The sequence below is a fragment of the Scyliorhinus canicula genome, chromosome 6 (genome assembly GCF_902713615.1).
Source record: "Scyliorhinus canicula chromosome 6, sScyCan1.1, whole genome shotgun sequence".
Classification (NCBI taxonomy): Eukaryota; Metazoa; Chordata; class Chondrichthyes; order Carcharhiniformes; family Scyliorhinidae; genus Scyliorhinus; species Scyliorhinus canicula.
The window spans coordinates 85,378,938-85,405,294 of record NC_052151.1 but is presented as its reverse complement, the minus strand read 5'-3'; the positions used below and the strand labels follow the sequence as shown (position 1 = coordinate 85,405,294).

General features: G+C 46.6%; 1 protein-coding gene across 2 annotated transcripts in view; it reads right to left on the bottom strand.

Annotated features, from left to right (window-relative positions):
- The window catches only part of esco2 (establishment of sister chromatid cohesion N-acetyltransferase 2), a 78,687-nt gene that overhangs the window by 5,192 nt on the left and 47,138 nt on the right, over positions 1 to 26,357 (bottom strand). For both annotated transcript variants that reach the window (XM_038799606.1, XM_038799605.1), the window contains exon 9: positions 5,565 to 5,749. In XM_038799606.1, the coding sequence (XP_038655534.1) occupies positions 5,565 to 5,749 (185 nt within the window). The remainder of the gene's footprint in view (positions 1 to 5,564; positions 5,750 to 26,357) is intronic.

Genomic DNA, 26,357 nt, shown 5'->3' with positions numbered 1-26,357 from the left:
TATAAAGTCTCGCGTAATGGCTTAGTGAGAAAAGACTAGCATACTTGAATCAAGGACAGCGATCTTGGGATTCATGACAAAGATGAGATGGCAGGGCTGTCATGAGGAGAGATTGGATCTGTTAGGATTGTATTTGCTGTAATTCAGAAGAATGAGGGGGGAATTTCATAGAAACGTACAAAATTCTAACAGGACTAGACAGGGTAGATGGAAGAAGGATGTTCCCGATGGTGGGGGTGCCCAGAACCAGGGGTCACAGACTGAGGATACGGAGTAGACCATTTAGGACAGAGATGAGGAGACATTTCTTCACCCAGAGAGTGGTGAGCCTGTGAAATTCGCTACCACAGATAGTAGTTGAGGCCAAAACATTGATATTTACAAGCAGCAGTCAGATATAGCACTGAGGGTGAAGGGGCTCAAAGGATACGGGGGGAGGTGGGGGGGGGGGGGGGATAAGGAGGGATCAGGCTATTGAGTTGGATGATCAGCCATGATCATAATGATTGGAGGAGCAGGCTCAAAGGGCTGAATTGTCTCCTCCTATTTTCTACGGTCTTCAGATGATCAACTCACTCAACAGATGCCAACTTCACAGAATTAAAACAACACAAATGTTAATGCAAATTCCACAATACCTGATGCTCATTTAGATAATCAGCATAATTTGCCTTCGGGGGGGGGGGGGGGGGGTTGACACGGTGGTGCAGTGGTTAGCACTGCTGCCTCACGGCACTGAGGACCCGGGTTCGATCCCGACCCCGGGTCACTGTCCATAAGACATAGGAGTGGAAGTAAGGCCATTCGGCCCATCGAGTCCACTCCGCCATTCAATCATGGCTGATGGGCATTTCAACTCCACCTACCAGCATTCTCCCCGTAGCCCTTAATTCCTCGCGACATCAAGAATTTATCTATCTCTGCCTTGAAGCCATTTAGCGTCCCGGCCTCCACTGCACTCCGCGGCAATGAATTCCACAGGCCCACCACTCTCTGGCTGAAGAAATGGCTCCGCATTTCTGTTCTGAATTTACCCCCTCTAATTCTAAGGCTGTGCCCACGGGTCCTCGTCTCCTCGCCTAACGGAAACAGTTTCTTTGCGTCCACCCTTTCTAAGCCATGTATTATCTTGTAAGTTTCTATTAGATCTCCCCTTAACCTTCTAAACTCCAATGAATACAATCCCAGGATCCTCAGCCGTTCATCATATGTTAGACCCGCCATTCCAGGGATCATCCGTGTGAATCTCCGCTGGACACACTCCAGTGCCAGTATGTCCTTCCTGAGATGTGGGGCCCAAAACTGGACACAGTACTCCAAATGGGGCCTAACCAGAGCCTTATAAAGGTTCAGTAGCACATCGCTGCTTTTATATTCCAACCCTCTTGAGATAAATGACAACATTGCATTCGCTTTCTTAATCACAGATTCAACCTGCATGTTTACCTTTAGGGAATCCTCGACTAGCACTCCCAGATCCCTTTGTACTTTGGCTTTATGAATTTTCTCACCGTTTAGAAAGTAGTCTATGCTTGGATTCTTTTTTCCAAAGTGCAAGACCTCACATTTTCTCACGTTGAATTGCATCAGCCATTTCCTGCACCACTCTCCCAAACTGTCTAGATCCTTCTGCAGCCTCCCCACTTCCTCAGCACTACCTGCCTGACCACCTAACTTCGTATCATCGGCAAACTTCGCTAGAATGCCCCCAGTCCCTTCATCCAGATCATTAATATATATGGTGAACAGCTGTGGCCCCAACACTGAACCCTGTGGGACACCGCTGGTCACCGGCTGCCATTCCGAAAAAGAACCTTTTATCCCAACTCTCTGCCTTCTGTCAGACAGCCAATCCTCAACCCATGCCAGTAGCTCACCTCGAACACCATGGGCCCTCACCTTACTCAGCAGCCTCCTGTGTGGCACCTTATCAAAGGCCTTTTGGAAATCCAGATAGACCACATCCACTGGGTTTCCCTGGTCTAACCTACTTGTCACCTCCTCAAAGAATTCTAACAGGTTCGTCAGGCACGACCTCCCCTTACTAAATCCATGTTGACTTGTTCTAATCCGACCCTGCTCTTCCAAGAATTTAGAAATCTCATCCTTAACGATCGATTCTAGAATTTTACCAACGACCGAGGTTAGGCTAATTGGCCTATAATTTTCCATCTTTTGTCTTGATCCTTTCTTGAACAAGGGGGTTACAACAGCGATCTTCCAATCGTCCGGGACTTTCCCTGACTCCAGTGATTTATGAAAGATCTCAACCAACGCTTCCGCTATTTCTTCAGCCACCTCCCTCACAACTCTAGGATGTAGCCCATCGGGGCCAGGAGATTTGTCAATTTTAAGACCTTTCAGCTTTTTTAGCACCATCTCTTTTGTAATGGCAACCATACTCAACTCAGCCCCCTGACCCTCTATAATTTTTGGGATATTACTCATGTCTTCCACTGTGAAGGCAGACGCAAAGTACTTATTAAGTTCTCCAGCCATTTCCTCGTCTCCCATCACTAGCCTTCCGGAATCAGTTTGAATTGGCCCAATGTCTACTTTGGCCTGTCGTTTGTTTCTTATGTATTGAAAGAAACTTTTACTATCATTTCTTATATTACTGGCTAGCCTGCCTTCATATTTGATCCTCTCCTTCCTTATTTGTCTCTTTGTTAACCTCTGTTTGTTTTTGTAGCCTTCCCAATCTTCTGATTTCCCAGTGCTTTTGGCCACTTTATAGGATCTCTCTTTTTCTTTGATACATTTCCTGACCTCCTTTGTCAGCCATGGCTGTCTAATCCCTCCCCGGATAATCTTTCTTTTCTTGGGGATGAACCTCTGTACAGTGTCCTCAATTATGCATACAAACTCCTGCCATTTTTGCTCTGCTGTCTTCCCCACTAGGGTCTGCTTCCAGTCGATTTTCGCCAGTTCCTCTCTCATGCCCTCGTAATTGGCTAGTTATTTTTTTTTGGAGGCCAAGAGTGGTTTTAAAGGGTATTCACATTTCATACATATTTTATGCTAAATTCATGTACACACACACCACCCAAATTAATTTTATTATGAGGATTATACTTGGGTATTCAAATGTACTCGGGTCAAAGAAAAACAGAAGATGATTTTATTCAAATTTATAACTTAATCATTCGTGTCCCCCACATTTTCACTTTTTATTTAGAGACATGGAAACTCTCTTTGTTCTTAAGGCTGTATAATTCATTCTCATTAATGAATTTGAGTGATTTTGCTGTTTATCACAATTTTATCAATAATGGTTAATTCTGGAAAGTATTAAATTTCCTTATTTTAAATGTTGTCTATCATTTTTGTGCTGGAATAAAATGCAAATTTCGTAAATTTTATTGCCCAGTTATTTACGTTGGATCTCGAATTTAAAAGGTATGTAAATTTTTTTAAAACTCCGTTGGCAAGTCAGTCTTGTCAGTATAAAATAAACATACATTAGCAGCACACATTACAACATAAAACATTAAATATAGCCCACATTTTTAACAAAAAAAATTGCAATTACCTTTTTGATGATGTTAAATGATGTACCAGAAAACTTTACGTCTGCCATGTTTGATCATAGTAAGAAGTCTTACAACACCAGGTTAAAGTCCAACAGGTTTGTTTCAAACACGAGCTTTCGGAGCACGGCTCCTTCTTCAGGTGAATGGAAAGGCTTGTTCCAGAAATGTTTATATAGACACAGTCAGAGATGCCCCGGAATGCGAGCACCTGCAGGCAATCAAATCATCAAAGATGCAGAGAGAGAGGTAACTCCAGGTTAAAGACACCTCTTTAACCTGGAGTTACCTCTCTCTGCATCTTTGATGATTTGATTGCCTGCAGGTGCTCGCATTCCGGGGCATCTCTGACTGTGTCTATATAAACATTTCTGGAACAAGCCTTTCCATTCACCTGAAGAAGGAGCCGTGCTCCGAAAGCTCGTGTTTGAAACAAACCTGTTGGACTTTAACCTGGTGTTGTAAGACTTCTTACTGTGCTCACCCCAGTCCAACGCCGGCATCTCCACATCATGTTTGATCATGGCAAAGACACTACCGGCGAAATTAACAAAGGGAAAAATCACCTGATTCCACAGCACCCGGATGGACCTACCACGTGCGCAAGGTAAGAACACGTGAACTACTACAGTTTTAAAATTTGTGAATGAGACTGCATTGTGTCCCGCGTTTGACCTTGTTCTTCCGTTTACTTACGCTGCGGTTTGGAAATCATCAATGAATCACAGGTAAGTTAAAGATTTCTTGAGAGATTCTTTACTATTTTTGTAGATTAGTGTTATTTTTAAATGTTAAAACTGTTTAAATTAACCAGGAAGCTTTTGCACTCGTGCTACACAGGCACAGTGTGCGTTTTAAGTAGGATGGGGAAACCATTTTTTTTGTGTCCAGTCTTTACGTTGTAAACTCTGTTTATAATATTTTTTTTAAAGCTTACAACCATAATTTGTGCTTTGGTTAATCTTTTTTAATCATACAAATGTTTTATATTTATTATACTGTACCTTAACCATATAATTTATTTAAAGCTAATAAAATGAATAATTAAATAAGGCAGGGTGTTTTATTTTAAGTGTAAAGATTAATTGCATCACATTATAAGTGATGCAATTAATGGCAGAATGCTTTCTGATACCAAAATTTGTACACATTTCTGAAAGGTCAGTTGTTTCTCTAATTTAAAAACCCATCTTTAAGCAAATTTGATAATTTTGAAATTTTAGGTCAAATGGCACTTGTTGGACCCATAACTAAAATAATATGCCAATTACCTTTATTTAACTGTAACACCATTACATCCGATTTTGCCTTCTCTCTTTCAAACTGCAGACTGAACTCAACCATATTATGATCGCTGCTTCCTAAGTGTTCCCTTACTTTAAGATCTTTTATAAAGTCTGGTTCATTACATAGCACTAGGTCCAGAATAGCCTGCTCCCTTGTGGGCTCCATGACAAGCTGTTCCAAAAAGCCATCTTGTAAGCATTCCATGAATTCCTTTTCTTTGGATCCACTGGCTACGTTATTTACCCAATCCACCTGCATATTGAAGTCCCCCATGATCACCGTGTGGAGCTTGCTCATTCTCCCAGTTTCTGCATGGGTCTCACTTCCACAACCCAAAGATATGCAGGGTAGGTGGGTTGGCCATGCTAAATTGCCCCTTAATTGGAAAAAGAAAGAATTGGAGTGCATTAAATTTAGAAAGAAAACATAATTTGCCTTCAATTTATTTGAGGTGTCTACTGTGTTCATAGTTTGACAGTAGGAGGTTATTTTTTCAAAAATGAGCTGGCAACGAGGGACTACACAGTCACCAGCCCTATTGGAAAACCATAGGCAGGTAAAGTTCCTTGTTGGTGGTACGTTTGAAAATTTGGATATCAGTAGTGTTCTTTGCATAGCCATTCTAAAGCAGATTGGTGACATTTGCAAGGTTATAATAATTTCTGAACATACGAAAATAAAACATTTTAGTTACATGGCCTAATCTGGTTTGAATCTCCAATACTATAAAGCGCACTGACTACTTACCGGACAATGTCAACCATTCTGCTGGCAATTTCTTTTCTCCGCATCAAACTGAAGACCCAGATTCTGCTAATGCCACAGATAGCCTCTTCTGGCATTGTAGAGCATCTCCAGGCACGATGATATTCAAATAGTTCTTGATTCTCAAATTTTTGCTGATCGGTAGGCTCAGATAACACCCGAAAGGCCTTTGGAGAAACAGTAGGAAAATTGAAGAGCAAATGGACTCAAAATCACAGTGAATCCCTACGAACAACTATAGAAATTTACCATGAGACTTCCTGTGCCTAAAAAATGTTCACCGCTCAATTCTGGAAAGCATATTAAAAATTAAGTTTCATTTCAAAATGTAGCAACAGGAGCAAACTCCTGAAAACACAAATGATTTTTAAAAAAAAGAAAAGTAAATGTATCTATCCATCTATCAACTGAAGTGTAATGTATTGGTAATCACTTTTGTTAATTTTGATGATCAGGTACATAGATTAATGGACAGCATTGATGGCCAATCAGGGCAGAAGACACAAGAACTTGCCACTTCACTTTTTAAAAGCTGTTCTCAACTAGGGGGCAGAAAACAATTCCATGCTACTTCGGCTTTAATTGGAATGTATGCCATACGTTCACTCTAGCTTCCACGCTATAATTGTTTCACTCCTTCTCGAACAATCTTGAACCCCATGACCATAGTCCCAGATAATGCACGGATGTACTGGAGTCCTGGGAGAAGTTTGCCCAAGATCGGTGCATCTGGCACACCCAAATAAAAGTGCAGCCTCCTTTGAAAGCAAGCAAATATCACAGGCAGAGAGAAAACACAAGGAAGGGAAATCTCGAGCCAACAATTTATCCATGACTCAAATATCTATGGTATCTTGATCTACGATATTTGCAGTAGAACCTTCCAGGCTCAGGTTGGCCTTCGCACTCGCCTACATACCCATCAAAATCCTACCAAACACCTGAGATGGTGAAAATGGTCACTTTTGCCTTAAAGGACAAACAAGATACTAATGAAGAAATAAAGAATTTGCAGAGATGTCAAGATGTCCCAAAGCGCATCAAGCCAATTATTTTTTTAAGAGCAATTGCTGTTGCCATGTAGACATACAGGGCAGTTAGTTTGCATAAAGCAAGGATCCGCAAGCAAATAACACATTAATCTCTTTCAGACCTCCCATCTTAAGACTCTTGAGCAACACCAGATAAGCAGGGGTACAGCAGTATCCTTTGCAGTCAGTTGTTCCAAATAAAAGGGAATATTGTGAATGGGTTTTCTGCCCCATTTACACAGTCATTAGTATATCCTTTCAGTCTTTGTCATTATGTGGCAATTCCATGCTCATTCGTTATGGCATCCATCATGCTGTCTGACTCATTAAGTGGACTCTTCTGGTCCCGCTAACAACGAGATGCTTGGCGGGAGGCAAAACCTAATATGGCAGGAAGCCAAATCTTAGTTTCTCAATGATGGGGTGAACTTCGGGGCTGGTTTAGCACAGTGGGCTAAACAGCTGACTTGTAAAGCAGAACAATGTCAGCAGCGCAGGTTCAACAGAACTGGAACGGTGCAGGAGCCAAAATTGGACAGGTCACAAGGTCACAGCCGCGTTGGCTGGTCCTGTCTGGGGGGGTTTGCAAAGGAGCTGGCTGGGTTAATGGTGGAAATGGGAGAGGTGGACCCTTGGGAGGTTTTGGCACCCGAGGGAGCACTTGTTTTTCTCAGCTGTCCATAAGGTGTACTCGTGGATTGATTTTTTCAAGGCGGGGAAGGTGCTGCTGGCTGGGGTTAAAGGGCCGGAGTACTCGGCAATTGCAATCTCAGATCATGCTCTGCATTGGATGGATATGGTACTGGAGAAGGAGAAGAGAACAGAGACCAGGGTGGAAGTTAGATGTGGGACTGTTGGGTTCTGTGACAAAATTGAAAAAGTAATCGAGGAATATGTAGGTTTTAACTGCACAGGGGAGGTATCGGAGGCGGTTGTCTGGGAAGCTGGAAAGGCAGGGGTGAGGTGATCTTGTTCAAGGCTATGCTAAACAAAAAGGAGAGATTGGAACATCAGAGGGTAATAGATGAGATGCTGGAAGTAGACAGGAGGTATGCAGAAGATAGAGACCCAGCGCAGTTGGAAAAAAGGAAGGAACTCCAGGCCAACTTTGACCAACTATCTACCAGGAAAGCGGTACGCCAATTGAGACGAACAAGGGGGGCAGTTCACGAGCATGGAGAGAAGGTGGGGTGTAAGTTGGTTTGTCAGCTCCGTAGGGAGGCTGCGGCAAGGGAAATTGTCTAGGTGCGGGACAAGGCAGAGAAGTTGGTGGTAGCTCCAGATCAGATTAACAAGGTCTTTAAGGAATTCTATGAGAGGTTGTACAGGTTGGAGCCACCTGGGGGAGGCCGGGAGATGCAGGAATTTCTAGATGGTCTGGAGTATCCGAGATTAGGGGAGGGGGACAGGGCTACATTAGAAGGGGCGATAGTGGAGCAGGAGATAAAAGATGCGATTCGGAGGATGCAGTCAGGGAAGGTGGCAGGACCAGATGGGTTTCCGGTGGGATATTATAAAAAGCTCAAAAATAAGTTGGTACCGCTGATGGTCGGAATGTTTGAGGAGGCGATAGGGAAGGGGGTGTTACCACAAACTTTGGGGCAGGCATTGATTTCCCTGTTACTGGAGAAAGATAAGGATCCGACGGACTTGGGCACTGGGAAATCAGAAGATTGGGAAGGCTACAAAAACAAACAGAGGTTAACAAAGAGACAAATAAGGAAGGAGAGGATCAAATATGAAGGCAGGCTAGCCAGTAATATAAGAAATGATAGTAAAAGTTTCTTTCAATACATAAGAAACAAACGACAGGCCAAAGTAGACATTGGGCCAATTCAAACTGATTCCGGAAGGCTAGTGATGGGAGACGAGGAAATGGCTGGAGAACTTAATAAGTACTTTGCGTCTGCCTTCACAGTGGAAGACATGAGTAATATCCCAAAAATTATAGAGGGTCAGGGGGCTGAGTTGAGTATGGTTGCCATTACAAAAGAGATGGTGCTAAAAAAGCTGAAAGGTCTTAAAATTGACAAATCTCCTGGCCCCGATGGGCTACATCCTAGAGTTGTGAGGGAGGTGGCTGAAGAAATAGCGGAAGCGTTGGTTGAGATCTTTCATAAATCACTGGAGTCAGGGAAAGTCCCGGACGATTGGAAGATCGCTGTTGTAACCCCCTTGTTCAAGAAAGGATCAAGACAAAAGATGGAAAATTATAGGCCAATTAGCCTAACCTCGGTCGTTGGTAAAATTCTAGAATCGATCGTTAAGGATGTGATTTCTAAATTCTTGGAAGAGCAGGGTCGGATTAGAACAAGTCAACATGGATTTAGTAAGGGGAGGTCGTGCCTGACGAACCTGTTAGAATTCTTTGAGGAGGTGACAAGTAGGTTAGACCAGGGAAACCCAGTGGATGTGGTCTATCTGGATTTCCAAAAGGCCTTTGATAAGGTGCCACACAGGAGGCTGCTGAGTAAGGTGAGGGCCCATGGTGTTCGAGGTGAGCTACTGGCATGGGTTGAGGATTGGCTGTCTGACAGAAGGCAGAGAGTTGGGATAAAAGGTTCTTTTTCGGAATGGCAGCCGGTGACCAGCGGTGTCCCACAGGGTTCAGTATTGGGGCCGCAGCTGTTCACCATATATATTAATAAACGGTAGCACGGTAGCATGGTGGTTAGCATAAATGCTTCACAGCTCCAGGGTCCCAGGTTCGATTCCCGGCTGGGTCACTGTCTGTGTGGAGTCTGCACGTCCTCCCCGTGTGTGCGTGGGTTTCCTCCGGGTGCTCCGGTTTCCTCCCACAGTCCAAAGATGTGCGGGTTAGGTGGATTGGCCATGCTAAATTGCCCGTAGTGTAAGGTTAATGGGGGGATTGTTGGGTTACGGGTATACGGGTTACGTGGGTTTAAGTAGGGTGATCATTGCTCGGCACAACATCGAGGGCCGAAGGGCCTGTTCTGTGCTGTACTGTTCTATGTTCTATGTTTGAGTAGGGTGATCATGGCTCGGCACAACATCGAGGGCCGAAGGGCCTGTTCTGTGCTGTACTGTTCTATTAATGATCTGGATGAAGGGACTGGGGGCATTCTAGCGAAGTTTGCCGATGATACGAAGTTAGGTGGTCAGGCAGGTAGTGCTGAGGAAGTGGGGAGGCTGCAGAAGGATCTAGACAGTTTGGGAGAGTGGTGCAGGAAATGGCTGATGCAATTCAACGTGAGAAAATGTGAGGTCTTGCACTTTGGAAAAAAGAATCCAAGCATAGACTACTTTCTAAACGGTGAGAAAATTCATAAAGCCAAAGTACAAAGGGATCTGGGAGTGCTAGTCGAGGATTCCCTAAAGGTAAACATGCAGGTTGAATCTGTGATTAAGAAAGCGAATGCAATGTTGTCATTTATCTCAAGAGGGTTGGAATATAAAAGCAGCGATGTGCTACTGAGCCTTTATAAGGCTCTGGTTAGGCCCCATTTGGAGTACTGTGTCCAGTTTTGGGCCCCACATCTCAGGAAGGACATACTGGCACTGGAGCGTGTCCAGCGGAGATTCACACGGATGATCCCTGGAATGGCGGGTCTAACATATGATGAACGGCTGAGGATCCTGGGATTGTATTCATTGGAGTTTAGAAGGTTAAGGGGAGATCTAATAGAAACTTACAAGATAATACATGGCTTAGAAAGGGTGGACGCAAAGAAACTGTTTCCGTTAGGCAAGGAGACGAGGACCCGTGGGCACAGCATTAGAATTAGAGGGGGTAAATTCAGAACAGAAATGCGGAGACATTTCTTCAGCCAGAGAGTGGTGGGCCTGTGGAATTCATTGCCGCGGAGTGCAGTGGAGGCCGGGACGCTAAATGGCTTCAAGGCAGAGATAGATAAATTCTTGATGTCGCGAGGAATTAAGGGCTACGGGGAGAATGCTGGTAGGTGGAGTTGAAATGCCCATCAGCCATGATTGAATGGCGGAGTGGACTCGATGGGCCGAATGGCCTTACTTCCACTCCTATGTCTTGTGGTCTTATGGACTGTGGGTCGTATAGGCCCGTTTCACTTTTAAACATAGACGCAAAGGTATTGGCGAAGGTACTGGCAGGTAGGCCAGAGGAGTGCCTCCCGAAGGTGATAGGTGAAGATCAGAAGGGGTTTGAGAGGGAGGCAGCTCTTTTCAAACATTAGGAGGGTATTGACAGTGGTTACGGTACCGGCAGAGGGGAAGGAAACAGAGGTAGTTGTGGCATTGGACGCCAAGAAAGCGTTTGACCGGGTAGAATGGGGGTACTTGATGGCAGTTCTAGAGCAGTTTGAAATTGGACCTAGATTTGTGGACTGGGTAAAGCTATTATATAAGGAGCCATAGGCCAGTGTCCGCACGAACATCAGCTCAGGATACTTTACTCTCCACCGTGGGACTATGATGTGAAGATGCCGGCGTTGGACTGGGGTGAGCACAGTAAGAAGTCTTACAACACCAGGTAAAAGTCCAACAGGTTTGTTTCAAATGCTAGCTTTTGGAGCACTGCTTCTTCCTCAGGTGAAGAGGTATGTTCCAGAAACATATATATGGACAAAGTCAAAGATGCCAGACAGTGCTTTGAATGCGAGCATTTGCAGGTAATTAAGTCTTTACAGATCCAGAGATAGGGGTAACCCCAGGTTAAAGAGGTGTGAATTGTCTCAAGCCAGGACAGTTGGTAGGATTTCGCAAGCCCAGGCCAGATGGTGGGGGATGAACGTAATGCAACATGAATTCCAGGTCCCGGTTGAGGCCGTATTCACGTGTGCGGAACTTGACTATAAGTTTCTGCTTGGCGATTGTGTGTTGGTGCACGTCCTGAAGGCCGCCTTGGAGAACGCTTACCCGGAGATCAGAGGTTGAATGCCCTTGACTGCTGAAGTGTTCCCCGACTGGAAGGGAACATTCCTGCCTGGCGATCATCGCGCGATGTCCATTCATTCGTTGTCGCAGCGTCTGCACGGTCTCGCCAATGTACCACACTTCGGGACATCCTTTCCTGCAGCGTATGAGGTAGATAACGTTGGCCGAGTCGCACCAGTATGCACCGCGTACTTGGTGGGTGGTGCTCTCACATGTAATGGTGGTACCCATGTCGATGATTTGGCACGTCTTGCAGAGATTGCCATGGCAGGGTTGTGTGGTGTCGTGGTCGCTGTTCTGAACGCTGAGTAGTTTGCTGCAAACAATGGTTTGTTCGAGGTTGCGCAGTTGTTTGAAGGCAAGTAGTGGGGGGTAGGGATGACCTTGGCAAGATGTTCATCTTCGTCGATAACATGCTGAAGGCTACGAAGATGTTGTAGTTTCTCCGCTCTGGGGAAGTACTGGACGACGAAGGGTACTCTGTTGGTTGTGTCCCGTGTTCGTCTTGAGGAGGTTGGTGTGGTTTTTGGCTGTGGCGCGTTGGAACTGTCGATCGATCGATGAGTCGAGCGCCATATCCGTTCGTACGAGGACATCTTTCATCGTCTGTAGATGTCTGTTACGCTCCTCCTCGTCTGAGCAGTTCCTGTGTATGCAAAGGGCTTGTCCATAGTGGATGGCTTCTTTTATGTGTTTAGGTTGGAAGCTGGAGAAGTAGAGCATCATGAGGTTATCCGTGGGCTTGCGGTAAAGCGAAGCGCTGAGGTGACCGCCCATGATGGAGAAGAGTGCGTCCGAGAATGTAATTAATTTGGAGAGTAGTCCATGGTGAGTCTGATGTTCGGAGATATGGAAAGGGATAGTGTGTGTGTGTGTGGGGGGGGGGGGGGGGGGGGGGGGGAGAGAATAGAGAATACGGTGTCCTTATATGCCGATGACTTGTTATTATACGTGTCGGAACAAAGTGTGTCAATGGGGGGGAATACTGCTTCGGGTGTTTGGGTCTTTCTTGGGGTACAAATTAAATCTAGACAAGAATGAATATTTTGTGGTGTCTTGGTCAGGTGTCGGGGCAGGGGTGGGGGGAGCTGCCATTCCGTAAGGCAGGGATCACTTTAGAGATTGGGGGGCTCCGTAGGTACATTTTGTAGTTCGGTGGGGAGGGCGAAAGATGATCTGGCAGGGTGGGATGGTCTCCCTCTGTCACTGGCGGGTCAGGTACAGGCGGTTTAAAATGAACGTGCTGCCGTGATTCCTGTTTATTTTTGAATGCCTGCCGATTTTCCTGCGAAAGGCATTTTTTTTTTTTTGAAGAGAGATTGAAGGGATGATTACCTCGTTTATATGGGGAGGGAAGGTAGCCAGAATTAAAAAGATGCCACTATAGAGAGGAAGGTAGGCAGGGGGTTTGGGTCTTCCAAACCCGATATATTATTACTGGATGGCGAATGTGGAGAAGGTACGGAGCTGAGTCAGAGGGGTTGACTCCCAATGGGTCAGAACGGAGGGAGTTTGGGTAGGGAGTCGGGATTGAAGCGCTAGAGACAGCGCCGCTCCCGACGGCCCCGGGGAGATACACAGGGAGTCCGATAGTAATAGCTTAGTTGAGAATTTGGAGACAGTTTCGACAGAGCTTCGGGTCGGGGGCAGAGTCAAGGGAAATGCCGATTCGAGGGAACCATAGGTTTGAGCCAGGAATGCGGGATGGAAATTTTCGGAGATGGGAGGAGAAAGGAATTAGGACACTAAAAGATTGATTTCTTGGGGGTCGTTTTGTGGGATTGAAGGAGTTGGGAGCGAAGTATGGGCTGGAGCAGGGGAAAATATTTAGATACATGCAGGTTTGAGACTTTGCCAGAAAGGAGATACAGAGCTTCCCAGTTGAGCCAGCTTCCACATTGCTGGAGGAGGAGCTGACGACAGGGGGACTGGAGAAAGGGGTAGTATCGGCAGTTTACGGGGCTAATTTGGAGGAGGAAATGAAATGAAATGAAAATCGCTTATTGTCACGAGTAGGCTTCAAATGAAGTTACTGTGAAAAGCCCCTAGTCGCCACATTCCGGCGCCTGTTCGGGGAGGCTGGTACGGGTATCGAACCGTGCTGCTGGCCTGCTTTAAAAGCCAGCAATTTAGCCAAGTGTGCTAAACCAGCCCCAGGAGAAGGTGCCGCTAGAAGGGATCAAGGCAAAGTGGGAGGAAGAAAGTGGGTCCCTACGGGACTGCTTAGAGTCAGTGGACTGGACAGTATTTAAAGACTGCGACCAGCCTGAACGAGTACACCACTACAGTAACTGACTTCATTAGTAAGTATGTAGAAGACTGTGTGCCAAAGAAACAAATCCGCGTGTTTCCCAATCGGAAACCCTGGATGAACAGGGATATCCACTGCTTGCTAAAGTCTAGGTCTGAGTCTGAGTCGTTCAAGTCGGACAACCCGGACTCTCTACAAGAAAGCCAGATATGATCCAAGGAGATCCATCAAAGATGCCAAAAGACAGTACCGGACCAAGCTCGAGTCCCAGGTTAGCCACACGGACACTCTCCGACTATGGCAAGGTCTGCAAGACGTAACGGGCTACAAGATGAAGGCATGTAAAATCACCGGCTCCAATGCACCCCTCCCTGATAAGCTCAACAAATTCTATGCCCGCTTTGATCAAGAGGTCAGGGAGAGTGCGCCCTCCACCCCAGAAGCCTCGAATGAACTTGTATCCGAGGTCACCACTGCAGACGTCAGAGCAGCCTTCTCGAAGGTCAACCCTCAAAAAGCCACTGGCCCGGATGGGGTACCTGGACGGGCACTCGGGTCTTGCGCTGAGCAGCTGGCAGGGGTATTCGCAGACATCTTCAACCTCTCTTTACAACAATCTGAGGTCCCTATCTGCTTCAAGAAGACGACCATCATCCCTGTACCAAAACAAAGCAAAGCAGCGTGCCTTACGGACTATCGTCTAGTAGTGGCTCTGACATCCATCATCATGAAGTGCTTTGAAAGGTTAGTCATGGCACGAATCAACTCCAGCCTCCCGGATTGTCTTGATCCACTACAGTTCACCTACCGCTGCAACAGATCCACAGCAGACACCATCTCCATGGCCCTGCACTCTACCCTGGAAAACCTAGATAACAAAGACACCCATGTCCGACTCCTATTTATCGACTACAGCTCAGCCTTCAACACCATCATTCCTACAAAACTCATCTCCAAACTCCGTGGCCTTGGCCTCGGCTCCTCCCTCTGCAACAGATCCTGAACTTTCTAACCCACAGGCCACAATTAGTAAGGAGTGGCAACAATACCTCCTCCACGATCATCCTCAACACCGGTGCCCCACAAGGCTGTGTCCTACTTTACTCCTTGTACACCTATGACTGTGTGGCCAAATTCCTCTCCAACTCGATTTTCAAATTTGCTCATGACACCACAGTAGTGGGTTGGATTTCAAACAATGACGAGACAGAGTACAGGAATGAAATAGAATCTGGTGAACTGGTGCAACAACAATAATCTCTCCCTCAATGTCAACAAAACGAAGGAGATTGTCATCGACTTCAGGAAGCGTAGTGGAGAACATGCCCCTGTCTACATCAATGGGAATGAAGTAGAAAGGGTCGAGAGCTTCATATTTTTAGGTGTCCAGATCACCAACAACCTGTCCTGGTCCCCCATGCTGACACTTTAGTTAAGAAAGCCCACCAATGACTCTACTTTCTCAGAAGACTAAGGAAATTTGGCATGTCACCTATGACTCTCACCAACTTCTGCAGATGCACCATAGAAAGCATTCTTTCTGGTTGTATCACAGCCTGGTATGGATCCTGCTCTGCCCAAGACCACAGGAAATTACAAACGGTCGTGAATGTAGCCCAATCCATCATGCAAACCAACCTCCCATCCATCGACTCTATCTATAATTCCCGCTGCCTCGTAAAGGCAGCTCGCATAATCAAGGACCCCACGCACCCCGGACATACGCTCTTCCACCTTCGTACGTCACGAAAAAGATACCAGAGTTTGAGGTCACGTACCAACTGACTCAAGTACAGCTTCTTCCCTACTGCCATCAGACTTTTGAATGGACCTACCTTGTATTAAGTTGATCTTTTCTCTACATCTTGCTATAACTGTAACATTATATTCTGTAGTCTCTCCTTCCTTCCCTATGTACGGTATGCATTGTTTGTACAGCATGCAAGAAACAATACTTTTCACTGTATACTAATACATGTACACTGTACACCAATACATGTGACAATAATAAGTGAAACCAAAAAGAGTTGGGAGAGGGTGTGGAGGAGGGGTTCTGGCGTGAGGTGCTACGGAGGGTGAATGCTTCCACCTTGTGTCCGAGGGGGGGGGGGGGGGGGGGAGCACAAACCACGTTCATATGTTTCGGTCCTGTCCAAAGCTGGAGGATTACTGGAAGGAGGTGTTTAGGATAATCTTTAACGTGGTGCACGTGAAACTGGACCCGGCCCTCGGGAGGCCAAATTCAGGGTGTCGGGTCAGCAGGGGTTGGGAGGCAGATGTTGTAGCCTTTGCCTCGTTGATCGCCTGAAGGAAGATCCTGTTAGGGTGGAGAACAACCTCTCCACCCTGTGCCCTGGCATGGCGGAGGGACCTGCTGGAATTCTTAACGCTTGAAAAAGTCCAATTTGAACTGAGGGGAAGTCTGGAGGGGTTCTACAATTCATGGCCATTATTCATTATGCGCATTCGAGAATTGGATCACATCGAACATTGGGGGCAGCGGGGCAGGGAGGAGAGGGACTGTATGTGTTAAGGGTAACTATGGCTGATTGGCTGGCTGATTTATTTTTGTCATTTGTTTATGTTAACATGCGGGCTAATGTCTGGGGTTTTGTGGGAGGATGGGATCGTTGTTATTGATATGGGGATTGACATTACATTCATTACTGATTATTGTTTATTGTAAATTTGGGGAAAAATTTGAAAAAGGAGAATAAAAAATATTTATTTTAAAAATGCAGGTCAGCGGAATGAAGTTCTCCCTCCGAATTAATTTCCCCACTAGTCAGAAATCAGAAAGCTCGCATTCATAATTGGCATCAACAATTTCAAGGTGAGCAGATGCTGCTTTGGCCATTTTGCGGACCACTCACTGATCTCAGCCTCTAACTTATATTGGGTGCCGGGGGCCAGGCTGGAGCAGATACCGTACACAGGCTTAGTGAGGAGAAGGGTAGGAGACTGTGCGGGGCAGCAAGTGGGTATCCAGGCGGGGATAGTGGTAGAGAGATGGTCCTAAAGCAGCGATAGGAAACCTAGGCTAAAGAATGGGCCGCATAGGTGGCCCTGATTCATTTCAGTGGCCTGCAAGATTGAGATCAGGTGGTTGACTAACCATGACCCTATGAATTAAATAAAATACATTTAATACACGCTGAATATTTAATAATGAGTTACAGAAAGTACTTAATCATTCATATGCTAATAGAACTGTCATCAACTTCAAATGGTAACGATAAAATAAATATTTATGTTTTGGATGCAGAGGGAGTGTACATCTCTCACAGTAAATGTTGTGTGCAATGAGCATGCACCTCACTCCACTTGCCCTTGCTTTACAGGCATTATCATTTCAGTCATACCAGTAGGAATAAACTATGTAGATGGAAATCAGTGGCAATGTGGCAACCATGTGTGTGGTCGGTCAACAAAATATCTTGTGGGACGCACTCAGAACCCAGAATGGGCTGCATGTGGCCCCAGGCTGCAAGTTTCTCACCACTGTCCTGGAGGGAAGGGTCAGGTCCTCAGGATGGAACTGAGGGTACTGTGCAGCAGAGGGAAGTCACACTGAGAAGGGCAGTAGGGCGACAGGTCCAGGGTGATAACCAGGTTGGCAATGAGTGGAAGTTCACAGAAACAGACAAAAAGGTGGCTCTGATAAGTGGACGGGTCAGGGTTGGGGTGATCAGAGGGTCGCCAACAAGTGTAGGCTCAGAGGGGAGCAAAGGTATGAGGAGGTTGATAGTAATAGGTACAAGGATAATGGGGGAGTCTCCGTTTGACAAAGGAGGTACAGTTATATTGGGTCATGAATGATTAGGACGTGGGGGTATTGTGCAGGGTTACGCAACTTTGTGATTCTCACCTGTGCAATGCAGTCAATGGAAAACTGCAAAACCTTAAATAGGAGAAGTGTCTTTTTGGGTGATTGAAGTTCAAGAAAAGCACAATTGTCTCTTCTCTATGGCGAATCTCTACCAGCAGCAGGTTTGTTCCCGTCTCATGGATCTTGGAACATAGAGATCCCAGCAACATGTGGAGCTGCCGTTCATTCTCTGTGATTTGGCATCTGTAGCTGTCAAAGACAAGGATGAAGGGAGGGAAGGAGGATGCCTCCAAGGAGCACGGCTGGAGGACTCTACTCTACCACCATCATCCTGGTTGAATTGTCATGATTAACAAAGGCTCATGGGGTTCTGTGCTCCCAATGAAGTTGAGGGTAATGGAGGCAAACGGAATAGTGTCTAAGGGAGGATTTTTGAACAAGGCTGTCATCATCCAGTCAAAGAGCAGTATCTCCACGTGAGTCATGTATGAACAGGAGAAACATCCATCTCCGGTTCCCCAGTGGGTCTTCACCTGCAAGGGGTGGGGTAGGTTTGTCATGTCTAAATGGAAGCCAGGCACAGGGCTTAGCTCTGGCTTGGTTAGCATGGAGGCAAACCTGTAAATAATCTGCTCACCAGATTTATTATTTCAATTTAGCACGAGGCAGTGAGGCCTCAAGAAAGTCAGGATGCTGGTGACCAGGGTACATTGCAATGGCAGGTGTCGGCCTGGTGACAGGTATATTTCCGGCGGTGCACTTATCAACGGATGAGTGAAAAGCAATGCCAGAGACACTTTTGAATGCCCTAGAAGGGGCAGCATGGTAGCACAAGTGATTAGCACTGTGGCTTCACAGCGCCAGGGTCGCAGGTTTGATTCCCTGCTGGGTCACTGTCTGTGCGGAGTCTGCACGTTCTCCCCATGTCTGCGTGGGTTTCCTCCGGGTGCTCCGGTTTCCTCCCACAGTCCAAAGACGTGCGGGTTAGGTGGATTGGCCATAATAAATTGCCCTTAGTGACCAAAAAAGGTTAGGAGGGGTTACGGGGATAGGTGGAAGTTAGGGCTTAAGTGGGTCGGTGCAGAATCGATGGGCCGAATGGCCTCCTTCTGCACTGTATGTTCTATGTAAGGTGACTGCACACATTTGGTAGCTTCTCTAGAAGAACCTGTGACGGCAGGACTAGGAGGAAATCCCATGCCAGTGACACTGAAGGTAACTACCACCTAAAACTTCTTTACCAGTCACTCCTTCCAGGGCTCCATTGGGACCAGTGTAGCGACTCCCAGTCAGAGACACACGTGTGCTCGTGAGGTGACAGATGCCCTGGTCAAGGTTATGCACGAATTTTCCCATGCTGCCTGGATCCCAAAACCAAGCTGCAAAAGTGTTGGGTTTTTCCGCAACCTCAGTTTTCCAGCAAATGCAAAGGGCTATTGACTGTACATGTGACCGAGACAGTTTCCTGGCAACAATCTGCCATGTCAGGGCAGCACGGTGGTGCAGTGGGCTAGCTCAGCTGCCTCATGGTGACAAGGTTCCAGGTTTGATCCCTGCTCTGGGTCACTGTCCATGTGGAGTTTGAACATTCTCCCTGTGTTTGTGTGGGTTTCACCCCCATAACCCAAAGATGTGCAGGGTAGATGACTTGATCACGCTAAATTGACCCTTAATTGGAAAAAATGAATTGGGTATTCTAAATTTATATAAAAAATAACAATCTGCCATGTTCAATAGGAAAGGTTTCCACTCTTTGAATTTGCACTCATGGTCACAGAAGGCAAATCCTACATGTTTGTGTTCATTTCCAAGGAATTTCACAGCGTATACGTTCTGACCCACTCCTAGGTGACACAGGTTTTTGAAAGACCATGGCAGCAGGGGACATGGGATACACTGGAAAACCTGGCTGATGACACCAGCTCACCATCCACAGGGTGCTGCTGACAAGAGGTACAATGGCGCACATATCTCCACAAGGTCCATTATTGAGCAGAGATAGGCCTTCTAAAGACGAGATTCACGTATCTGGACAATGCAGACAGGGTTCTCCAATACTCATCAGTTGTGTCCTGGATCATATACTGTGCCCTGCACAAGCGGTGATGTCTTGGCTGACTGAAGGAGACATGAAGGACCAAGATGCCTCCTCCGACGATGAGGACAGTGAAGGGGATGGAGCGGACGAAGGCCAGGAAGTCACAAAGCTACATGCAGAACCCATTGCAGGGTTACAACGCAACAGTCACACCTGTGACAATCTGATACCAATACATACCAGGCAGAACAAGCTGCCAAAGACATTTACCCATTCCTTCACAAAGTCTGTGTTGCAGGGCAAATTGAAGCAATATCAAATCTAACCTCAGTAGAGATGCACTCAAGTATCTCTCACACCTGCTCCCAAAGAGGAGCAGACCAGAGAGCACACTTTCAGGGAGAACCAGATAGATCGGTCCCACAGGGACCAGCAGCATGAGAAAATCACTTGGTCCCCCGAGATCGCCCCTCCACGCAGATTGATCAGGGAAGATTGTATTCTTGCACCCCATCCCCAAATTGCCACTCGTACACATCGCTTGACATCTTACTCATACCGAAAAGTTTTTGAGATTACTTTGGAGTCCCCTCAGAGTTCCTCACTTGGACATAGAACATAGAAAATACAGCATAGAACAGGCCCTTCGGCCCACGATGTTGTGCCGAACTTTTGTCCTAGATTAAGAACAAATTAATCTACACCACATCATTCTACCGTAATCCATGTACCTATCCAATAGCTGCTTAAAGGTCCCTAATGTTTCCGACTCAACTACTTCCACAGGCAGTGCATTCCATTCCCCCACGACTCTCTGGGTAAAGAACCTACCTCTGACATTCCCCCTATATCTTCCACCATTCACCTTAAATTTATGTCCCCTTGTAATGGTTTGTTCCACCCGGGGGAAAAGTCTCTGACTGTCTACTCTATCTATTCCCCGATCATCTTATAAACCTCTATCAAGTCTCCCCTCATCCTTCGCCGTTCTAATGAGAAAAGGCCTAGCACCCTCAACCTTTTCTCGTAAGACCTACTCTCCATTCCAGGCAACATCCTGGTAAATCGCCTTTGCACCTTTTTCAAAGCTTCCACATCCTTCCTAAAATGAGGCGACCAGAACTGCACACAGTACTCCAAATGTGGCCGTACCAAGGTTTTGTACAGCTGCATCATATCACGGCTCTTAAATTCAATCCCTCTGCTAATGAACGCTAGCACACCATAGGCCTTCTTCACAGCTCTATCCACTTGAGTGGCAACTTTTAAAGATCTATGAACATAGACCCCAAGATCTCTCTGCTCCTCCACGTTGCTAAGAACCCTACCGTTAACCTTGTATTCCGCATTCATATTTTTCCTTCCAAAATGGACAACCTCACCCTCACACTTTTCAGGGTTAAACTCCATCTGCTACTTCTCAGCCTAGCTCTGCATCCTATCTATGTCCTTTGCATCCGACAACAGCCCTCCTCACTATCCACAACTCCACCAATCTTCGTATCATCTGCAAATTTACTGACCCACCCTTCAACTCCCTCATCCAAGTCATTGATAAAAATCCCAAACAGCAGAGGACCCAGAACCGATCCCTGCGGTACGCCACTGGTAACTGGGCTCCAGGCTGAATATTTGCCATCCACCACCACTCTCGGACTTCTATCGGTTAGCCAGTTCGTTATCCAACTGGCCAACTTTCTCACTATCCCATGCCTCCTTACTTTCTGCATAAGCCTACTATGGGGAACCTTATCAAATGCTTTACTAAAATCCATGTACACTATATCCACTGCTTTACCTTCATCCACTTGCTTGGTCACCTCCTCAAAGAATTCAATAAGACTTTTGAGGCAAGACCTACCCCTCACAAATCCAAGCTGACTATCCCTAATCAAGCAGTGTCTTTCTAGATGCTCAGAAATCCTATCCTCAGTACCCTTTCCATTACTTTGCCTACCACCGAAGTAAGACTAACTGGCCAGTAATTCCCAGGGTTATCCCTATTCCCTTTTTTGAACAGGGGCACGACATTCACCACTCTCCAATCCCCTGGTACCACCCCTGTTGACAGTGAGGACGAAAAATATGATTGCCAACGGCTCTGCAATTTCATCCCTTGCTTCCCATAGAATCCTTGGATATATGCCGTCAGGCCCGGGGGACTTGTCAACCTCAAGTTTTTCAAAATGCCCTACACATCTTCCTTCCTAACAAGTATCTCCTCGAGCTAACCAGTCTGTTTCACACTGTTCTCTCCAACAATATGGCCCCTCTCATTTGTAAATACTGAAGAAAAGTACTCGTTCAAGACCTCTCCTATCTCTTCAGACTCAATACACAATCTCCCGCTACTGTCCTTGATCGGACCTACCCTCGCTCTAATCATTCTCGTATTTCTCACATGTGTAAAAGGCCTTAGGGTTTTCCTTGATCCTACCCGCCAAAGATTTTTCATGCCCTCGCTTAGCTCTCCTAATCCCTTTCTTCAGTTCCCTCCTGGCTATCTTGTATCCCTCCAACACCCTGTCTAAACCTCGTTTCTTCTGCCTTACAAAAGTAGTCTCCTTCCTCTTAACAAGACATTCAACCGTTCTCGTCAACCATGGTTCCCTCACTCGACCATCTATTCCCTGCCTGACAGGGACATATATATCAAGGACACATAGTATTGGTTCCTTAAACAAGTTCCACATTTCCATAGGGGCTTTTCACTTGCACTACGGGTTGCTGCTGTTGTCTCCCCAGTAAGTGACCAACAAACAGGACAGTCTGCAGCTGATATAAGATTGCGAACATAGGGTGCACGTGGCACAGTGGTTAGCACTGCAGCCTACGATACTGAGGACCCAGGTTCAAATCCCAGCCCTGGGTCACTGTCTGTGTGGTGTTTGCACATTCTCCCTGTGTCTGCGTGGGTTTCACCCCCACAACCCAAAGATGTGTAGTCTGGGTGGATTGGCCACTCTAAATTGTCCCTTAATTGGAAAAAAAAAATAACTGGATACTCTAAATTAAAAAAAGATTGAGAACAAGGACAGCACGGTAGCCTTGTGGATAGCACAATTGCTTCACAGCTCCAGGGTCCCAGGTTCGATTCCGGCTTGGGTCACTGTCTGTGCGGAGTCTGCACATCCTCCCCGTGTGTGCGTGGGTTTCCTCCGGGTACTCCGGTTTCCTCCCAGTCAGAAAGATGTGCAGGTTAGGTGGATTGGCCATGATAAATTGCCCTTAGTGTCCAAAATTGCCCTTAGTGTTGGGTGGGGTTACTGGGTTATGGGGGTCGGGTGGAGGTGTTGACCCTGGGTAGGGTGCTCTTTCCAAGAGCCGGTGCAGACTCGATGGGCTGAATGGCCTCCTTCTGCACTGTAAATTCTATGAAACATGAAGTGGCTGGCACCCATTCAGTGAATGTCTCATCTGCAGCTGAATGCTTACAACCAAACTCCTATCTGACATCCCTGTGCACTCACACTTGGACTGCCTGATGCCCTTATCGGTTTGCAGTGAACAGATGGTGCCAGTTACCCTGGTGAACCACAGATCATTCATCCTCTTCCTGCATGGCAGGGCAATTCTCCTGTGGGCCCCAAGGGCACTAACGTCCACCGCAACCTTTGATACCGAAGGGCCACCTTCTGCCATCATGGGAAAACAATATCTCAGAGGTTTCCTGGACGGCCTGGAGGAGAATATGCTGTGATGATTTGTTGATCCATCGAGTACATAGCTCCTGGTCCTTTGACTAGTAAGTGTGGAGGGATGACTATGTGCCATGGATTCGCAAAGTTCTTCAGTAGTGCAGAGGTAATTAGCTAACCAGCATACCATGGGTGGCACGGCAGCACAGTGGTTAGCACTGTTGCTTCACAGTGCCAGCGTCCCGGGTTCGATTCCCGCTTGGGTCACAGTCTGCGTGGAGTCTGCATGTTCTCTCCGAGTCTGCATGTTTTCCCCGTGTCTGCGTGGGTTTCCTCCGGGTGCTCCGGTTCCTCCCACAAGTCCAGAAAGATGTGCTGTTAGGTGAACTGGACATTCTGAATTCTCCCTGTGTACCCGGACAGGCGCCGGACTGTGGCGGCGAGGGGCTTTCAGCAACTTCATTGCAGTGTTAATGTAAGTCTTCTTGTGATAATAATAAAGATTATGAGATCACACATGGTCAGCTGCCCTCCCCAGCGGAAAACACTCCAACTGCTCTTCCACCCACTGAACTTAATCTTCACCCTCCTGCATGTGTCCTACAAAGCTCCTGTTCCTGTAATCAATATCCTACCAGCTAATAGTTCCACAGGACTCTGTAAGATGAGAGATAACAGATACTCAATTGGATTGTTTCAAAAGACAAGGCAGAGAAGCATTTGTAACAATCTGAAGACTGTGGTGAACTCAGCCCAACGCATCACACAAACTTGACACCCCCATATTGATTCTGTATACACCTCGCACTGCCTCAGGAAGGCAGACAGCATTATCAGAGACCCCTTCCACCCAGGCATTGCCTTCTTCCAGACCTTTCCATCAGGCAGATGGTACAGAAATCTGAAGACTCGCACATCCAGACATAGGAACAGCTTCTTCCCCAAAGCTACAAGACACCTCAACGACTCCCCCTCGGAGACTGTTCTGTTCCCTGTACGAACACTATTCACGACGCCCTATGCTGCTCTTGCTCATGTATTTGCTTTGTTCGGCCCCCTGTTCCACACTGTAACCATATTGTAACCAATCACTGTTTTGGCGATGTACCATTTATCAATGTTCCCTGTTGATTATTCTCGTGTCTACTATGTATGTACTGTGTACGTTCCTCGGCCGCAGAAAAACACTTTTCACTGTACTTCGGTACATGTGACAATAAATCAAATCAAATCAATCTTCAGCCGAAAGTGCCGAGTGCATGATCCATCTTGGCATCGTCAGAATCACAGGCTTCAACCAATTTGATTCACTCCGCGGGATCTCAAGAACCAGCTGAAGGCACTAGGTACTGCAAATAAATCATAGAATTGCTACAGTGCAGAAGGAGTTCATTCAGCCCATTGGGTCTGCACTGACCCTACAAATGACCACTCCACCCATGTCCACCCTCCCTATCCCTGCAACCCCATAACCTAACCAAACATCCCATGACACCAAGGGGCAATGTAATATGGCCAATCCACCTACCCCGTAAATCTTTGGACCGTGGGAGGAAACCAGAACACCCAGAGGAAAACATACAAACTTCACTCAGACAGCGACCCAAGGCTGGAATAATAATAATAATAATGATAACTTGTCATAAGTAGGCTTCAATGAAGTTACCGTGAAAAGCCCCTAGTTGCCACATTCCGGCACCTGTTCGGGGAGGCTGGTACGGGAATTGAACCCTCCCTGCTGGCCTTGTTCTGCATTACAAGCCAGCTGTTCGGCCCACTGTGCTAAACCTTAATTGAACCTGGGTCCCGAGTGCTGTGAGGCAGCAGTGCTAACCACTGTGCCAGTGTTCCATCCCTATGGGTTCTGACAATGTTACAGCAATAGAACTGAAAACCTCTGCTCCAGGACTTGCCTTGCACCTTGCCAAGCTGCAGCTACAACACTGGCATCTACGAGGCAAATTGGAAAATTGCTCAAGAATGTCCTGTCCACAAAAGCAGGTCAAATCTAACCCGGACACAATTACCACCCCATCAGTCTACTCTTGAACATCAGTAAAGTAAAGCTGCATTGCGATCAAACAGCATTTGCTTAGAAATAACCTACTCACTGGCATTCAGCTAGGGTCCGCCCCAATCACTCAGCTCCTGGCTTCATTACAACCTTGGCTCAAACATAGACAAAAGGGCTGAACTCCATCTTCAGCTGTTTCATCAACTGTCTTCCTTCCATCATAAGGTCCACAGTGGGCAGCATGGAAGTACAGTGGTTAGCACAGTTGCTTCACAGCTCCAGGGTCCCAGATAGGCTTGGGTGGGGAGCTCTTTCCAAGGACCGGTGCGGATTCGATGGGCCAAATGGCCTCCTTCTGCACTGTAAATTCTATGATTCTATGAAGTGGGGACTTTCGCTGATGATTGCTGATTGCACAATGTTCAGCACCATTCGCGACATACTGAAAGCAACAGGGTTGTTGTGAACACAGAGGCTGGTTTAGCACAGGGCTAAATCACTGGCTTTGAAAGCAGACCAAGGCAGGCCAGCAGCACAGTTCAATTCCCGTACCAGCCTCCCTGAACAGGAGCCGGAACGTGGCGACTAGGGGGCTTTTCACAGTAACTTAATTGAAGCCTACTTGTAACAATAAGCGATTTTCATCTCATTTCATGGGAGACTTCAACTTCCCCAATATTGACTGGGACTCACTTGGTGCTCGGGGCTAGGACGGGGCAGAGTTTGTAAGGAGCATCCAGGAGGGCTTCTTAAAACAAAATGTAGATAGTCCAACTAGGGAAGGGGCTGTACTGGACCTGGTATTGGGGAATGAGCCCGGCCAGGTGGTAGCAGTTACAGTAGGGGAGCATTTCGGGAACAGTGAACACAATTCAGTAAGTTCTAAAGTGCTCGTGGACAAGGATAAGAGTGATCCTAGGGTGAATGTGCTAAATTGGGGAAAGGCTAATTATAACGATATTAGGCGGGAACTGAAGAACATAGATTGGGGGTGGATGTTTGAGGGTAAAGCAACATCTGACATGTTGAGGCTTTCAAATGTCAGCTGAGAGGAATTCAGGACCGGCATGTTCCTGTGAGGAAGAAGAATAAATATGGCAAA